The 17647-nt window shown below is 37.0% G+C and overlaps 1 protein-coding gene across 1 annotated transcript in view; it reads right to left on the bottom strand.

Annotated features, from left to right (window-relative positions):
- LOC121303381 (uncharacterized protein KIAA1958-like) overlaps positions 1 to 17349 on the bottom strand; it is a 36600-nt gene extending 19251 nt beyond the window's left edge. Inside the window, exons 1-2 of the mRNA XM_041234048.1 lie at positions 16542 to 17349; positions 1590 to 2801 (exon numbers count right to left, since the gene is read on the bottom strand). Of these exons, the coding sequence (XP_041089982.1) occupies positions 1590 to 2784 (1195 nt within the window). The 5' untranslated portion in view covers positions 2785 to 2801; positions 16542 to 17349. The remainder of the gene's footprint in view (positions 1 to 1589; positions 2802 to 16541) is intronic.
- Between the last annotated feature and the right edge of the window lie 298 nt (positions 17350 to 17647).

Below are 17647 nucleotides of genomic sequence, written 5' to 3'. Positions count from 1 at the left end.
TGTATGGTTTCTGAAATACTTCATAATGTTCAGAGTGTTATGAAAAAAAGACACCAATTCCAAGATGCTACTGTAGTTAACGTTTACAGGATGAGTGAACTACAGCCAAAAAAACTCTGGACCTTAACAGGGGTTAAGCAATGCTGCTTGTGATCCCGCCTATCAGCCTCATGCCTTTTTGCCCCGATGCATATTCGTATGTGCAAGATGACCACTGAAACCTTTGATCCTGAACCGAGCATCTTTGACAGGGGTGAAAATCGTTTTTGAAAATTGGTGCTAAACTGTTTTGAAAGCTTAGCACCACAGCGCCTACTGGTGCTAAATTATTAAATACCACCCGAACCAAGCCCCCCTAACTGCTCACACGACACAAACCTTCTCACCTGTGGATGAGTGTGGGTGGGTCATGATTAGTCCAGACCCAGTGAGAAACTATCATCTTCTATGGTGCTAACGAATAAAATAAATAAATAAGAATAACAATAAATTAAACATGTCTACTGGTGCCAGAATTTTATGTCGCTCGCGCTATATGAGTTACCCTGGCGCTGGGAATCTTGCTCCAAATTTGCATCCCTGATCCCTGATATCACAATTGTTGGAACTGTCGGAGGAGGTGGAGCAAGACAGCGACTTGGATGATGACCCTTAATTTTGGGGCGTACCAAACCCTTTCTGCTGGTACTCATGTGAGAACTTAATGATAAAGGTTATGTGAACCCCTCCTTATAATAATATATTAGTATAAAACTTCTTGTCATTGTAAAACTGAACATGAGTGTGAGACATAACAGCTTTACTGCAGCTGAGATTAAACCAACACACATATACTTTATAGTGGTGGGAAAGCTTTACATACAAATGTGTTGATTGTAACAGCAAATTTAATTTAGCACAATGGAAACAGTAGACTTACTGATCAGATTAGAATTTTACCTTGAAACTCACACAAATGAATCAACTCCCACCATTGTTCTTGATAGTTTGTTGCAGGGACAACTAGATAATTTTGTATGGCCTAATTAGAAATATTTGCAGCTTAGTGCATGTGTAAAACACTGTTCTGTAACAGAGATTTGATTAGTGTAGAATGAGTGCTGGAGCTTTAAAATGTCTTAGAATCAAGGCAAGTGATGAAATTTACATCTCGGTTATGTTTCTATACTTTTCCAAGCATGCCCAACATTGGTTTTGCAGCCAATTACTGTTCTTGCCAGGAGGGATTAGCTGTGGGCCACTTTTGTTTATGAATATTTCATGCTAAACTTTCCAACATATGTATTTTGAAACAGTTTGAAAAATCTGTTTTGGAAAACGGTGACATCAGATACCCAGCACAGGTCAATTAATATTTAAGATGGCATCTGGGTCAGCTTTGCTGTCAGTTACTCAAGCTTACATGGTACTGAATCTTTGATGCTCAGGTGGGTTGTTTATGTCATGTAACACTTTAAAGATTACTTACGTAAACCACCTCTCACATCCCATGCTGTCAGCTTCAGACAAAACTAGCACTCTCCTACATCTGGCAAGAACACTTATATGTCTTATTGTGCACATGAACGACACACTCTGAGGAGTCTTACCTGATGCTGCTTCAGTGTTACCATCCGTTGCAAAAGCTATAGAGGCATTACTTTGCTGCTGGCTGGAGCTGACTTCTGGCTCAGTGTTCACAGAGGGAGACAAAGCAACCTCGCAGGAAGCCACTGGTTTGGGCGATGGTTTGACGAGCTCTTCTATTGGGACATGCTCAGCCTGCCCTGGAATCTGCAAGGCCGATAAGGGGATGTTAATTTGCTGGTTGGCTCCAGATGTACTGATTGGCATCTGAAGGGTCAATGGCTGGCTGGAAGCCTGGATATTTGTCACAAGCCTACAGTGTCCCGCAACAGGGCCCCTTACCGACATTGGAATCATACCATGTGAACTGATTGGGGGAGAGACAGAAACTCGAGAGTCATTCTCGACACCGAGGATGGGAGACACCAAGGTGGTTGGCATATGAGGCACTGTGTATGCTGAAGGTCCTGGGAGAGGTGTTTGGGACTGCTTTGGTGTATGGGTGAGGGACAAAGTGGGGCCATTGATACCCCCAGTAAGCTCAGCACTGGACACAATGTAGTAGTCCTCAGGCATCTCCTGCTTTATCTTCTTCACGATCATGTTGTCTCCTCCACTGCTGCCGCTATCCTCCATCTTTTGGCAGGAAGGTTTGCTCTCTGCACCAGAAGGAAGTGGGCTTGTGTTGGGCCTCTTCTGAGGGGCACTGTGCTGCTGCTGTCTAAGCAGCTCGGTTTCAAAGTCACTGTCCTCGTCCGTTGGAGAGGACTCACACACCATGTCAAACAAGGCATTCTCATCCTCGTATTCCTCCATATTGTCTTCTACTTCCGAAGGCTCACTGCAGTTGGAGAAGTCGCATGAGTCTTGGGTCCGGTTGCAGTCCATCTTGGCTTTCACTGTCCTTCCTGTGAATCTCTCCCCGGGACTGGGCTGTGTTTCGGAGGCTGCCCCACTAATGCTGGCACTGTCTGAGTTGAAGCTGCGGCTGTCCTGATAGCACATGCGTTCCTGGGATCCGGCCCGACAGGTAGCCGTCAGAGGCCAGTGGTAAGCATGACCGGCGGTACAGCCCCACATGGCTGTCAGGTTCCCATGGGAGCCCTCAGACAGCAAGTGCTTCAGGTTGGGGATGAGGCTGCAAATCGTCCCATGGCTGTGGGCCCAGCTCACCAGCTTTGACAGGTTTTCAGAAGACGTATGCAAGCAGTCCTCCATAGCTTCAGCTTACTTCCCTATAAAAAACAAAACAACTGAACTGAAACATTTATAACACTGCAAAGAAAAAAGCAGCAGTAGCGGTGACCTGTTGGGAGCTGAAAACTAAAACTGTACACTATTGATAAATTTACACTGTAAATCAATCCATCACTCTGATGGACTAATATTATATGCAAATTGAAAACTAATGGCTATAGCTGCAAAAATGAGAAGGTCAAGAATGACTGAGAAAGTCAAGCAGAAAGTACATGGAAGGGTATGAGTTACGTGGAGAGATTTGTGATAAAGAACATCATTCTTTTCTATTCATTAGCTGAGGGGCTGCTACTGAAGAAAATTCTGACAGAAAATATCACTTAATACTGTAAAACTCCATAGACACAGGGGTGTCATTCTTATCCTTGACTGATGATTTCTTCTGGAAAAAAACTTCTTCTTTGGGGAAGTTTCCATGCACTTTATTAGAACATGGCAGCAATCTTGTTGGCAGATTGGTAAGAAAAGGGACTACTAGAGGCAGATCTGTATCTTAAAGATTTATGGAAAACAGACATCAAGCCTGAATGTACAGTACTATGCTTTCAACATTTTGATGGCACCCAGGCACGATAATAGACAGTATGTCATAAATGTGATGACACCAGGCATATAGGGGAGTGGAGGAGAGCGTAACATGTCACTTTTTAAGAAATAACAGCCAAATAATGTGATAACTCAATGTACACTACAAATGATAAGCTTGCTCAAATCTTGCTATCTTAAGAACATAAGAACATAAGAAAGTTTACAAACGAGAGGAGGCCATTCAGCCCATCTTGCTCGTTTGGTTGTTAGTAGCTTATTGATCCCAAAATCTCATCAAGCAGCTTCTTGAAGGATCCCAGGGTGTCAGCTTCAACAACATTACTGGGGAGTTGATTCCAGACCCTCACAATTCTCTGTGTAAAAAAGTGTCTCCTATTTTCTGTTCTGAATGCCCCTTTTTCTAAACTCCATTTGTGACCCCTGGTCCTTGTTTCTTTTTTCAGGCTGAAAAAGTCCCTTGGGTCGACACTGTCAATACCTTTTAGAATTTTGAATGCTTGAATTAGGTCGCCACGTAGTCTTCTTTGTTCAAGACTGAACAGATTCAATTCTTTTAGCCTGTCTGCATAGGACATGCCTTTTAAGCCCGGAATAATTCTGGTCGCTCTTCTTTGCACTCTTTCTAGAGCAGCAATATCTTTTTTATAGCGAGGTGACCAGAACTGAACACAATATTCAAGATGAGGTCTTACTAGTGCATTGTACAGTTTTAACATTACTTCTCTTGATTTAAATTCAACACTTTTCACAATGTATCCGAGCATCTTGTTAGCCTTTTTTATAGCTTCCCCACATTGTCTAGATGAAGACATTTCTGAGTCAACAAAAACTCCTAGGTCTTTTTCATAGAGTCCTTCTCCAATTTCAATATCTCCCATATGATATTTATAATGTACATTTTTATTTCCTGCGTGCAGTACCTTACACTTTTCTCTATTAAATGTCATTTGCCATGTGTCTGCCCAGTTCTGAATCTTGTCTAGATCATTTTGAATGACCTTTGCTGCTGCAACAGTGTTTGCCACTCCTCCTACTTTTGTGTCGTCTGCAAATTTAACAAGTTTGCTTACTATACCAGAATCTAAATCATTAATGTAGATTAGGAATAGCAGAGGACCTAATACTGATCCCTGTGGTACACCGCTGGTTACCACACTCCATTCTGAGGTTTTTCCTCTAATCAGTACTTTCTGTTTTCTACATGTTAACCACTCCCTAATCCATGTACATGTGTTTCCTTGAATCCCAACTGCGTTCAGTTTGAGAATTAATCTTTTGTGCGGGACTTTGTCAAAAGCTTTCTGGAAATCTAAATAAACCATGTCATATGCTTTGCAATTATCCATTATCGATGTTGCATCCTCAAAAAAATCAAGCAAGTTAGTTAGACACGATCTCCCTTTCCTAAAACCATGTTGACTGTCTCCCAGGACCCTGTTACCATATAGGTAATTTTCCATTTTGGATCTTATTATAGTTTCCATAAGTTTGCATATAATAGAAGTCAGGCTTACTGGTCTGTAGTTACCTGGTTCAGTTTTGTTTCCCTTTTTGTGGATCGGTATTACGTTTGCAATTTTCCAGTCTGTCGGTACCACCCCTGTGTCAAGAGACTGCTGCATGATCTTGGTTAGCGGTTTGTAAATTACTTCTTTCATTTCTTTGAGTACTACTGGGAGGATCTCATCCGGCCCAGGGGATTTGTTTATTTTAAGAGCTCCTAGTCCCTTTAACACTTCTGCCTCAGTTATGCTAAAGTTATTTAAAACTGGATAGGAACTGGATGACATGTGGGGCATGTTGTCAGTATCTTCCTTTGTAAAAACTTGTGAAAAGTAATCATTTAACATATTTGCTATTTTTTTTTTCTTCATCTACGATTTTGCCATTTGTATCTCTTAAACATTTAATCTCCTCTTTGAATGTTCTCTTGCTGTTGTAATATTGGAAAAACATTTTGGAATTGGTTTTAGCTCCCTTAGCAATGTTCATTTCTATTTCTCTCTTGGCCTTTCTAACTTCCTTTTTGACTTGCGTTTGCAGTTCTGTGTACTCTTTCTGCGTACTTTCTTTTTGGTCCTTTTTTAATGCTCTGTAAAGTGCCTTTTTTTCGCTGAATATTTTTTTTTAATTGATCTATTAAACCATTTTGGCAGTTTAGTTTTACATTTAGATTTGTCTACTTTAGGGATGTAATTGTTTTGTGCCTCTAGTACTACATTTTTGAAGAACAACCATCCTTCTTCTGTGGGTGTTTTCTCTATTTTACTCCAATCTACTTCTGTTAGTCTCTGTTTCATACCTTCATAGTTTGCTTTTCTAAAATTGTAAACCTTAGCTTTAGTCATTTCTTTTGGGGATTTAAAAAACACTTCAAATGAGACCATGTTGTGGTCTGAGTTTGCCAGTGGTTCTCTGACCTCTGTTTTAGTTAATCTATCTTCGTTATTTGAAAAGACTAAATCAAGGCATGCCTCCCCTCTAGTGGGTGCCTTCACAAATTGTGTTAGGATGCAGTCACTTGTCATTTCCACCATTTCTATTTCATCCTTCGCGCTACCCACCGGGTTTTCCCATTTTATTTTGGGGAAGTTGAAATCCCCCATTAGTATGGCTTCTCCTTTGCTACACACATTTCTAATGTCATTATATAACAGATTATTGTGCTCACCGTCTGAATCTGGCGGTCTATAGCATGCTCCTATTATTATGCCTTTTGAATTTTTGTCCGTTATTCTGACCCATATTGATTCGGTTTTATTTTCTTTGTCCAGGTTTAACACCTGGGCTTCAAGACTGTTTCTTATGTATAGCGCTACCCCTTCTCCTCTTCTGTCCTGCCTGTCTTTCCTATATAGTGTATACCCACAAATATTAAATTCGTCCCCATCACTCTCAGACAACCACGTTTCTGTAACACCTATCACATCATAGTTACCTGTTAGTGCAGTAGCTTCAAATTCTAGAATTTTGTTTCTGATACTTCTAGCATTTAGATAAATACATTTAATGGTTGTCTTACCTGAGTTGTTGTTCTTGTTTTGGTGCGGTCTCCCTTCTGTTTTTTTGTTGATTTCTCCCCCCTTCCTTTCTAGTGGCTTAATCCAGCCACTGGTGAATGTAAACTTGGGTTGGACGCTAGTACTTTATATAATTTAAATTTAGGTTATTAAGTGGACATAATGCATATTGTGGATGGAACATTGTACTGTAACTGAGTTCAACTTTTGTCAGTAACAGGTTAATGTTTCAATATTCTACATTAAACTTCAGCTATAGAGCAAAGTTTGTTCCACTTTTTTTGAAGTTCAAAATTATAAATAAGCAAACAACTGAGGGTGTTTTAGGGGGCTTCTACAGTACCTACATCTGACCTATCCTCTATATTTTCTTTATTTTTCAGTTATGAGGCCTATTTTAGAAAATTCAATTTTGCAAACACTTCTGACTCACGCCTGTATACAGTCAGCGTTGCCTAATCAGGATACTGATAATTGGGATTGCTGTTTAAGGAGGATACAACTCTGGGAGACTATTTTTCCCAATGCTATTTATGTTGTTTAATTGGGATACAGTTTTTTCAAGTGATGAACGGAGATTGCTTTTCACAGCAAGACAGGCCATACAGCACAGTGCAGTGAGTATGTGATTACACGTAACTTGTGTAAATTGCATAAACCACGTTGAACTCCTGAAGGAGCTGGAGTCTCCTGTGGCTTCTCAGGCTGCTGTTGAAGAAAGTTGGCGTGTCAACATCGCAGGTGCGATTAATTTTATTTAGGAATAAAAAAACATTGACTCATATTTTAAATTACGTATTTAACGGTTAATCGTAACGTGATGTGATTTCCTTCTTTTTCTTTTCATTAAGAATCAAAAACATGTGACTGGTCGTCTCAACTGCCTCTCGTTTAACTGGGGCAGCCACTTCTTTGGGATATTTTTCCTTCTCCCGAGGCTCCGACTGTATTGCATTACCAACCAAAACAAATGTCAGGCAAATTCAAAAGATAATTTACTCTAGAGATAGCAAATCAGCCAATATTCTGAGAACCTACACACCACCAACTGGTCCGAATACAACGTCAGACCTGAGATAGTGGAGAGAGCTTTAATTTTGGTTAACACAGATTTCATCCCCGATACACAGCAACATTCATGAAATGCAACAATCACTACTTAGGCCTACATGAAACTTTTATATTCCTTTTTGTCATAAAATATATAACTAGTAAACACATTTTTAATCTTCTCAAAGCATTGACATAGACGGTCCTTTTATAATTTAATAACCTTGCTCCCATCCCTGTAGAGAGGCTAATTGTTGGCTGCACTTTGATATTTGCAATGCTTTGAACTTGAAGACCACGGTCTGCCTTTGTGGAAGTGGTCTGTCACAGTTGTCAGCAAACTACCAGTAGTTTATATTTACTATGATGGGCCGATCCAAGAGTAAAGTTACTGTTCTGATTCAACTTGCATCAAGACAGAAAACCTCACTGAGGACTTAATAATGAATCTACATGTTTACAGCGCCTAACAGTTTTTCAATTCCTATGTACTGGGTATATATCTATATAGCTATATCTATATATAGATATAGATATAGATATACACACACACCGTATATAAGAATTGAAAAACTGTATACTGTATAATATATATATATATAATATATATATATATATATATATATATATATATATATATATATATATATATATTTTGGGGGGGGGTAGATAACTTACTGAAAAAAACTCATTAAATTTACAACATACATTTTAACGTCCATGAAAAATCAGGTTAATACATTTTATGGCAATGGTATTAAGAGATCTCATACAGTTTACATAATTAAAGCGTGTGATCTGTATCATTCTGGGGAAATACACTGGAAGTGAACATTTTCATTTTTACTGCTCAACAACATAATGGAACAGAATACTGCACAGAGTCACAGGTCAGACTGAAGAATAGTGTTTGATTTTGCCAGAGGAGTTTTCATTACATGGAAGTCAACATATTGAATGGTTAATTACACGTTATCACTTGAAACAGTGGCAGCTTGACAAAGTAAACTCCCTTTATGGGGATGGTTGCCGATGTACTTTGCTTGGGGAAAGAATATGGGATCCCATGGGGAATAACTCCACAGTCAGAAACAAATGGAACCTCTGGACTCACTGCTTCCAAACCTACAGTAACTCAAAAACACACAGACAGCACCACTGCAAACTGTCATCTTTTCTCTATATGTAGTGATACATGCAATGTTGTGGTAAATCATGCATGCCGGTCAACTTTTGAAAATACAAAATAGGGAGTTCTCTTGGGCGGGTGAGGGAGGTCATTTTTATACACAGATGAGTTGTACGCTAATGCATCTGACAATAAGCATTATACTGTATAAGTGTTACACATATAGTAATTAATGAATATATATTCTAACCCCTAGCTGTGCTTACTGAGAAGGCTAAAGAGACACAAGCACTGTGCTGTTGCTATTTCATAATAAACAGGAAAGAATTATGAACGGCACCTCTGAGTTCCACTACTAGCTTTTTCACGCTTTTTCAATTAACAAACCAAAAAAAAAAAAAAGAAGCTTTTAAATGAATTCCGAGTATATACATACAACAAGTGTACTGGTATATAAAATAGAAAATAAATTGTTACATAACATAGCTTCAATCTGCACACAATAAAAGTTTGGAGTTTGAATTTCCCAATTGTATTTAATAATTATAGTTTTTAATATGAAAATACTTTATTTAAATATTACTCTGCACCAACAGACACGAGAAACTCTCACCTACACTATGAGCTACAAATATCACTATGTAACACAATTTTTGTTCCTGGGTAGTAAGTGTTATTTCCTAATTGCTTATGCCTCAAAAGTATAGAAAATGGCTATTATTCCCCACAAACTTTGCTTTTGTGACCAGGACTGTGATATTTCAAAATATCACTATTTCCAATGGGAAAACGGGCAAATGTGTGTCTTTTCGTTCACATAAAGTCAGAAAAAAACAACATATGAATCCAAATTAACATGTATTTATACTAAAGTAATACAAAAATGACTACAAAAGATTTAGAATTTAGTATTTTTGCGAGATTTACGATTATACTGTAAATCGTAAATCTCGAAAAACTACTCGCTTCTAAATCTTTTGTAGTCATTTTTGTATTACTTTAGTATAAATACATGTTAATTTGGATTCATATGTTGTTTTTTTTTCTTACTTTATGTGAACAAAAAGACACAAATTCACCTGTTTTCTCATTGGAAAGAGGTACATTTCAAAATATCACTGTCCTGGTCACAAAAGCAAAGTTTGTGGGGAATAATAGCCATTTTCTGTACTTTTGAGGCATAAGCAATTAGGAAATAACACTTACTACCCAGGAACAAAAAAAAAAAAATTGTTACACGGTGTATTCAATATATTCAGTCTCTTTCTGCCCTGTATTGCAGCTCTGGTATCTTTCAGATTCAGTGTATCAGATATCACTGTCTTTTATGTAAAGAGTATCTGGATGAAGCTGAGACTTTAGGAAAAAATTAACCCTTTCAGTGGCAAGTTTGGCATCATAAAAACAATCGTATACTATACCTGTGTGTGTGGTCATTAATCTTTGAGCACAGTAGTTTTGGGAGTCATACCAATTTATTTAGGTGTCAGTAACTCAGTGGAATATAGGCCCTAGTCTCTACACAATTTTAATTATAAGCAGGGTGGGTCGAATCAGCTATACCCCATTTACTGAACAAAAAAGAATTTAATTTCACAGGAGGATTCCCTGTAGTTTCTTTTGCTCCTACTCCAGTTAAGATACAGGAAAGGTCACGTGTGTGTGACGAATCATTACCATTTTGCTAATTTGCATACGTTTTGCGTCGCGTTTTGTATCATTTACGGCAGTTCTGACAGCGTGCGTGAAGAAGATGCCAGCGCTCAGAGTGAAAGGAAAATTTGCTCCCAAATGTTTTTTAAATCTCATTCCGTTTAGAAAAACGTCCTCGGTCACACGTACTACCAGAGGAAGTTGAATTGATCACAACGAGCGATCATATCCTGTACATGCGAAAAAAAACTGAAAAAAACCCACCACTCTACAGCAAGCAGTTCTCAGAAATCCTGCTACGATGTCAACACGAAATGTGCTGCCTGCAAGTGTAAAAAGTGGCCAGAAATGATGGACTGAATGGGCTAAGGGGGCTAAAACAAATTCCAAAATGTTTTTCCAATATTACAACAGCGAGAGAATATTCAAAGAGAAGGTTAAATGTTTAAGTGATACAAATGGCAAAATCAGACAAAGAGAAAAAAAATAGCAAATAAATTAAATGATTACTTTTCAGAAGTTTTTACAAAGTAAGATACAGACAACATGCCCCACATGTCAACCTGTTCCTAACCAGTTTTAAATAACTTTAGCATAACCGAGGCAGAAGTGTTAAAGGGACTAGAAGCTCTTAAAATAAACAAATCCCTGGGCCAGATGAGATTCTCCCAATAGTACTCAAAGAAATTAAAGAAGTTATTTGCAAACCGCTAACCAAGATCATACAACAGTCTCTTGACATGGGTTGTACTGACAGACTGGAGAATTACAAATGTAATACTGAGCCACAAAAAGAGAAACAAAACTGAACCAGGTAACTACAGACCAATAAGCCTTTCTATTATATGTAAACTATAATAAGATCCAAAATGGAAAATTACTTATATGGTAACAGTATCCTGTGAGACAGTCAACATGGTTTTAGGAAAGGGAGATCATGTCTAACTAACCTGCTTGATTTTTTTGAGGATGCAACATCGACAATGGATAATTGCAAAGCATATGACATGGTTTATTTAGATTTCCAGAAACTTCTGACAAAGTCCTGCATAAAAGATTCATTCTCAAACAGAATGCAGTAGGGATTCAATGAAATGCATGAATTAGGGAGTGGTTAACATGTAGAAAACAGAAAGTACTGATTAGAGGAGAAGCCTCAAAATGGAGCGAGGTAACCAGTTAATTAATCTACATTAATGACTTAGATTCTGGTATAGTAAGCAAACTTATTAAATTTGCAGATGACATAAAAATAGGAGGAGTGGCAAGCACTGTTGCAGCAGAAAATGTCATTCAAAATTATCTAGACAAGATTCAGAACTGGGCAGACATGGCAAATGACATTTAATAGAGAAAAGTGTAAGGTACTGCACACAGGAAATAAAAATTTGCATTATAAATTTCATACGAGATACGGAAATTGAAGGAAGCTATAATAAAGTCCAACATGATGCTTAGCAATATGTTGAAAAGTGTTGAATTTAAATCAAGGGAAGTAATGTTAAAACTGTACAAAGCATTAGTAAGATCTCATCTTGAATATTGTGTTCAATCCTGGTCATCTCGCTACAACAAAGATATTGTTGCGCTAGAAAGAGTGCAAAGAAGAGCGACCAGAATTATACCGGGTTTAAAAGGCATGTCATATGCAGAGGTTAAAAGAAATTAATCTATTCAGTCTTGAAAAGAGAAGACTACGGGGCGACCTGATTCAAGCATTCAAAATTCTAAAAGGTATTGACAATGTTGACCGAAGGGACTTTTTCTGAAAAAAGAAACAAGGACCAGGGGTCACAAATGGAGATTAGACAAAGGGGCATTCAGAACAGAAAATAGGAGGCACTTTTTTTTACACAGAGAATTGTGAGGGTCTGGAACCAACTCCCCAGTAATGTGGTTTCATAAAATATGTGAAGAAATCTATATAAAATAGATTGATTGATTGATTGATTAAGTGTCTCAGTCAGTGGTATGCAGTAGTACAGAAGAGTCATCTATTCAGGTAATGATATCATGTTTTTGGAAGCTATAGGAAAGCACACTAAGCTGATCAAAAGGACAACAAGCTGGCTGAGCAGAGACTTTTTTTATTGGCAGGAAATAACTTGTGCCTTCAGTGTGCAAACTACAGGGAGAGAAAGACAGCGTGGCGTTAAAGAACTCAAACATTCAAACAACCAGCAGCCAAAGAAACCTGGACCAGTAAGGTACCTTTTTACTAATTAGATTAAATAATGTTACTCTGTATTTCTTGGTGTTCGTTAGTCTGAATTTAATAATCGGAATCAATATGGAGGCTAGGGTTTTGGGTTACTACTGTTCATTGTCGTTTGGGTATGAGCTACTCTCTCAAAGCATCTATGCATTTATATTAAAATAAAATGACAAACAGAACTGCCCCCCCCAATGAAGGCACATTTACATAATTGGTTTTCATCAGATTTTCGCTTAAGTCAGAGTTATTAATGTGAATGAGACTTAGAAGAATTATTATGCAATACAAAACCACGTTACCCAACTACTTTTAAACACCTTAATTCTAAACCCCTGAACTAATTCCGTGGACGCCCATGCCTGCAGACAACACCAATCAATCAACTTTTTCGTCTTAACCTTTGTGAAAACTTTTTTTTGTCTCATTACTGCGTATCATTTTCATGCCATACTGAAGACTTAAAATATCATGCCACAGTTTATTATCCGTTACGTTTTATATATACTGTACAGCACACAGACATTTAAAAAGCCAATAGCAATAATACACAGTTGCCTGATAGAGCTACAGAAAACTGGAAGGTTTTAACAATCAACTTGAAATTACCTGCAACTGTTCAGTGCTTCAAAACTAGACTGGACAGTTATGTTGCAAAAAAAAAATAAAAATATTGCGTTTTAATAAATCCCTTTATAATCTGCAATGTGACAGATGTCACCAGGAGCTCATTATAGAAGTTAGGTATTATCTCATAGGAGCTATCTCATGGCCTTTTTTATTATTAATTTCCTCATCATATAAAGTGGAGGGATTGAACAGAACTTCAACAGGGGAGTGCAACACGTCACACCCTAATGACAATGCCCCAATGTACAGTGCTTTCAGCAAGAGGAAACCTTTTCAAAACGTCACTCTCTTAAACAAGTCTAAAGCTACACAATAAACAGAGTGAAAAAATAAAAAGCAGGAGCCAAAAAAAGTAACACAGCAGTGATCTGAGCAGGTTGTTGATTTGTTCACTAGAAAGAAACTACAAAAACATCTGCAGCTCAAAGACAAACTGAACATATCTACAACGCCCTATGCATGAACTAATAACTCTTTCCCCAGATGCTGCAATTGTTACTATAACTGTCAGGTTCTCTTTCTCTAAACTACAGGCCAATAATATAACATTTTGATTTCGTCAGAACTGATCTCAAACAATGACCCTTAGCCAAACTAACAACAAATGTAAACTCTCAAACTCCTTTCTACTCAAAAATGAATGCATTTTAAAAATAAAGGATTATCCAAACTCTGACGTATCCCATTCACACTTGTAAACGTACACTGCACTCTGAGTACAATGTGTGCTTGGATTCGTTCCGAGGAGAGGCAGCAACAGGAAAATTCTCATTTGCACCCCTTAGCCAAGTCAACAGCAAGTCAAAAACTGAGAGACATTTTCCAAACTTACTTAATGCTTCCAAAATCGCTTACACAAGAAGACTGACTCAGCCTAGGAAATAAGTAACTCTGCAACATGTACAGTACTTTACAGTACTTTATGGTAAACATATAATTGGAAATTGAATATGTTTATAATCCAAATTTGATGTATTTTCTGGAATTGCTGAGAACAGTGAATGGGTAATAGTGGCAAAAATGCCAATAGTTCCTGGTTATCCACCAACTTACAAAAGGCACAAAACCTAAATATATACAGCAATTAATTACACAGCACTTTTTTGTTACGGCTGTAAAAGACACAGCTATTTCCAGCACTGCAGAGTAGTTAATCAAGTTAGCCCCTGTGGATGAATACTGCTTAAATTAACCACACTGCTCATTAGCATTAAAAAAAAATAAATAAATAAATAGATTAATTAATTAATTAATTAATTAATTAATTAATTAATAATAATAATAATAATAATAATAATAATAATAATAATAATAATAATAATGATGCCTGGTAGCACACAACTCTGTATATTCAATTTCACAACAGATGTGTATTTGTTGCAAACACAATGTCACTGGTTAAAAAAGTGGAATAAACAACAGCACCATCTCCGGTGGGTTTCATATTCAGATTTAGATTTAGAAATTGTTTTATACTGGAGCTAAGAATCAATTGCATACTCCTCCCTACAGGCAATAGCTACGGCACCCAGTGCATTTCACAAAAGGAAACTGTAATGATGTGACACGCAGGCCGTTTTCAAACTTCCAGACTGAAGGGGTAAAGTTTTAAACAATGTTGAAAACCACTGATGCAAAGGAAGTACAGGATCAATATTCATCAGTACACAATGAATAGTTACCCCTTCTAGCTGAATAAAAATCACAATACACTAATGGGAGGGCTCACATACATTGATTAGCTTTAATCTTGGACTACCTAATGTTACCATAGGTAAAGTTGGCCTAAACCATGACTAATGCTAATAGAGGTCTGTGAAACTTGCCATCTGAGCCACCAAAGTACGTTAATAGCACAGTGCACATACATACTCTTCACAACTGTTATAATATATAACATAAATACGTGATAAGAAGTACGTTTTAAATTCTTCTGGTTAATTCCATATCATCTAATATTATCTACAGCTGGTTATACATTATACAAGTTAAAATGATCAGATATCACGCACCAAAATAACAATAATAATAAACCTGATATAATAGGAGTTTGACATGTCTTAATGCAAATCTGGATGGACGCTATGGCTGTGAAATACTGTTAAAAAAAAAAAAAAAAAAAAAAAACATAATACATATAAAAACACATCCTAAAGCACCTACAGTACACATACACAACTTAAATTCTATAAATGCCACTCAAAACTAAACCCCTAAACTAATGCTGAACTTGACAAATTGTCTCTCCCAAAAAGCAAGGAATCACCTCAGACGTACAGATTATTTAATTATAATTGGAGTAAAAGGTACTGGACAGATTTAATGTAACAACATTACATTTTATTTCAATCAATCCAGTGGGCCTCACAAAGTAATTTGCTATGCCCATACCAAAGGGATGCCTGTACAGTGTCTCTTTGTGAGGTGAAACGCTGCTAGAAGAGATATTTTTACTGAATGCTTTTGTATACCAATAATATCTGTAGTACGTTTTACACTAAAACAATTAACTGAAACACTATGTTGGCACAAATAACTTACAATGTATAATTTAAAACTTTAAACCTGCTCTAGACGTCAGTGAAGTTAAATCACTTCTAAGATATTTAAATGAGTTGTGCAGTATGTCACAGCTAAAGCTTAAAGCTGCGTATGACTATATACTTAAACTATCCACTAGTAGTTCATATTTGTACTTTGAGTTCTTTATTATGTATATTTCTTGTAATTATTTTGTTGGTTAAAATGAAAAAGCTGCAATAAAAATGAAAAAAAAAGTCACAGTAGCGGTATGTGTGACGTTTTATTCACAACAAAAGCGCCGCTGTCTCGCAATACCCTCATCGACAATTGCTACATACAGACCAATTACTTGCGCAAAGTGATTGCATTCATAATACTTTTTTGTAAAGATGTCTTCATATAGCTGAACGGTGTGAGCTTTTTGATGCTAGCTAAACTTTATTTTTAGATTTTTTCCTTAAAAAAAAAAAAAGGTTTTACAGGTGTATTTGCTTTGATGAACGGCTAAGTCTACGAAAAGACCCATAATTTGAATCGTTCTGTAACTCCATGCGCAGACTGCAGTTAGATGGTCTGATTATCAGACACAATGCAATGCGCAGACTCTAACCGGGACCCTCCTCCTCCATTAGAAACACAATAGAATTGCACACCAAAAAAAAAGGGAAATTGTTACAACACGCTTCAAACGTCTTTCTATTTCTGTGTGCATGGAGTACAGCAAAGAAAATATTTAGAAATGACTTGTTGACTTTTATGCAACTCTTCTTTTTTGCAAAATAATCAAATTGAATAGCCCTAAGTAATAAGCGAGTTAGTTCCCTGCACGTATCCACCGAGTCAAGGACTCCGCAGGAACAAAGACACAAAGGACCTTTTCTAGTGCAGACCGGCGGTACAATAACAATACAAAAACCCAAGAACTCACTCCCCCGAAGCAATGAACACATACCTCCCAAATGGTAAAACTCCATAGGAATTTAAGCCAAGGTGTGATATCGTATAAACATGTGATAGTTATTTCCCAAGATCTTCTTTTCTTTGCCTTACGTTCCGTGATATAAGGTCCTCTGACTCCACAGCATTTAGACGGGAGACTGAGCGCTCGTATCAGCATGCACCGGAACTGGGCTCACAGAGTCATAAATATACCACAGGAAGTGTGCAATAACTCTCTACTGTTACAGTGTGGCCGTAGTCTGCTATCTTATTACATGCTGCTGGCAAAGGAATAATGTGACTGGTGTAAAGTTTATTTCCTCGTTCATTCTGTCTGATACAGAGAAGTTGGCAGATAAAGAGCTCTGCTTTTAATTGTTTTTTTGTTTTATTTAAGATTTTAAAAACAATTCAGATACGTTATTATTACTGACACAAAACTATGACTTCTTAATACTGCCTAGTGTACATCTTATTTACGAAAGCCTGTCAGTGCAGTTTTGTTTTGTTTTGTTTTTGGTGTGTATAACCAACAAAAATGTGTCAATTAAAAAAAAAAAAAAAAAGCGCCTTATCTAAAAATATATAAATATATAAGGAATATACTGAATGTTGGCTACTGATAATCTGTGTCCACATATATCTGAAAGAGGTCAAATCAGTGGAAGAAATTGTTTCCTAGTGTGTTATAGAACTTAAATAAATATACAACAATGCATGTTATGTCATGCACAACATAAACTGATGCATATGACAACAGCTGACAATAATACTTTGTAAACAACCATTTTAATGAGATTAATTGGAAGGGGGGGGGGATTCAGTGTTTACAAAAAAAAAAAAAAAAAAAAAATCCATAGGGTGTAAATGTGTAAGCCCTGTGATAACTGGCACCTCTCTCTCTCTCTCTCTCTCTCTCTCTCTCTCTCTCTCTCTCTCTCTCTCTCTCTCTATATATATATATATATATATATATATATATATATATATATATATATATATATATATATATATATATATATATATATATATATATAAATCAAACCTACCTCGCTAGGTTCAAAACTAACTAAATAAACTTGGCTACATTGGTATGCAAGGGCTTTAAAAAAGTCCATA

Source organism: Polyodon spathula, chromosome 2 (assembly GCF_017654505.1).
Source record: "Polyodon spathula isolate WHYD16114869_AA chromosome 2, ASM1765450v1, whole genome shotgun sequence".
NCBI lineage: Eukaryota > Metazoa > Chordata > Actinopteri > Acipenseriformes > Polyodontidae > Polyodon > Polyodon spathula.
The sequence above is the reverse complement of the archived record's forward strand: the minus strand, read 5'-3'. Positions and strand labels throughout refer to the sequence as shown.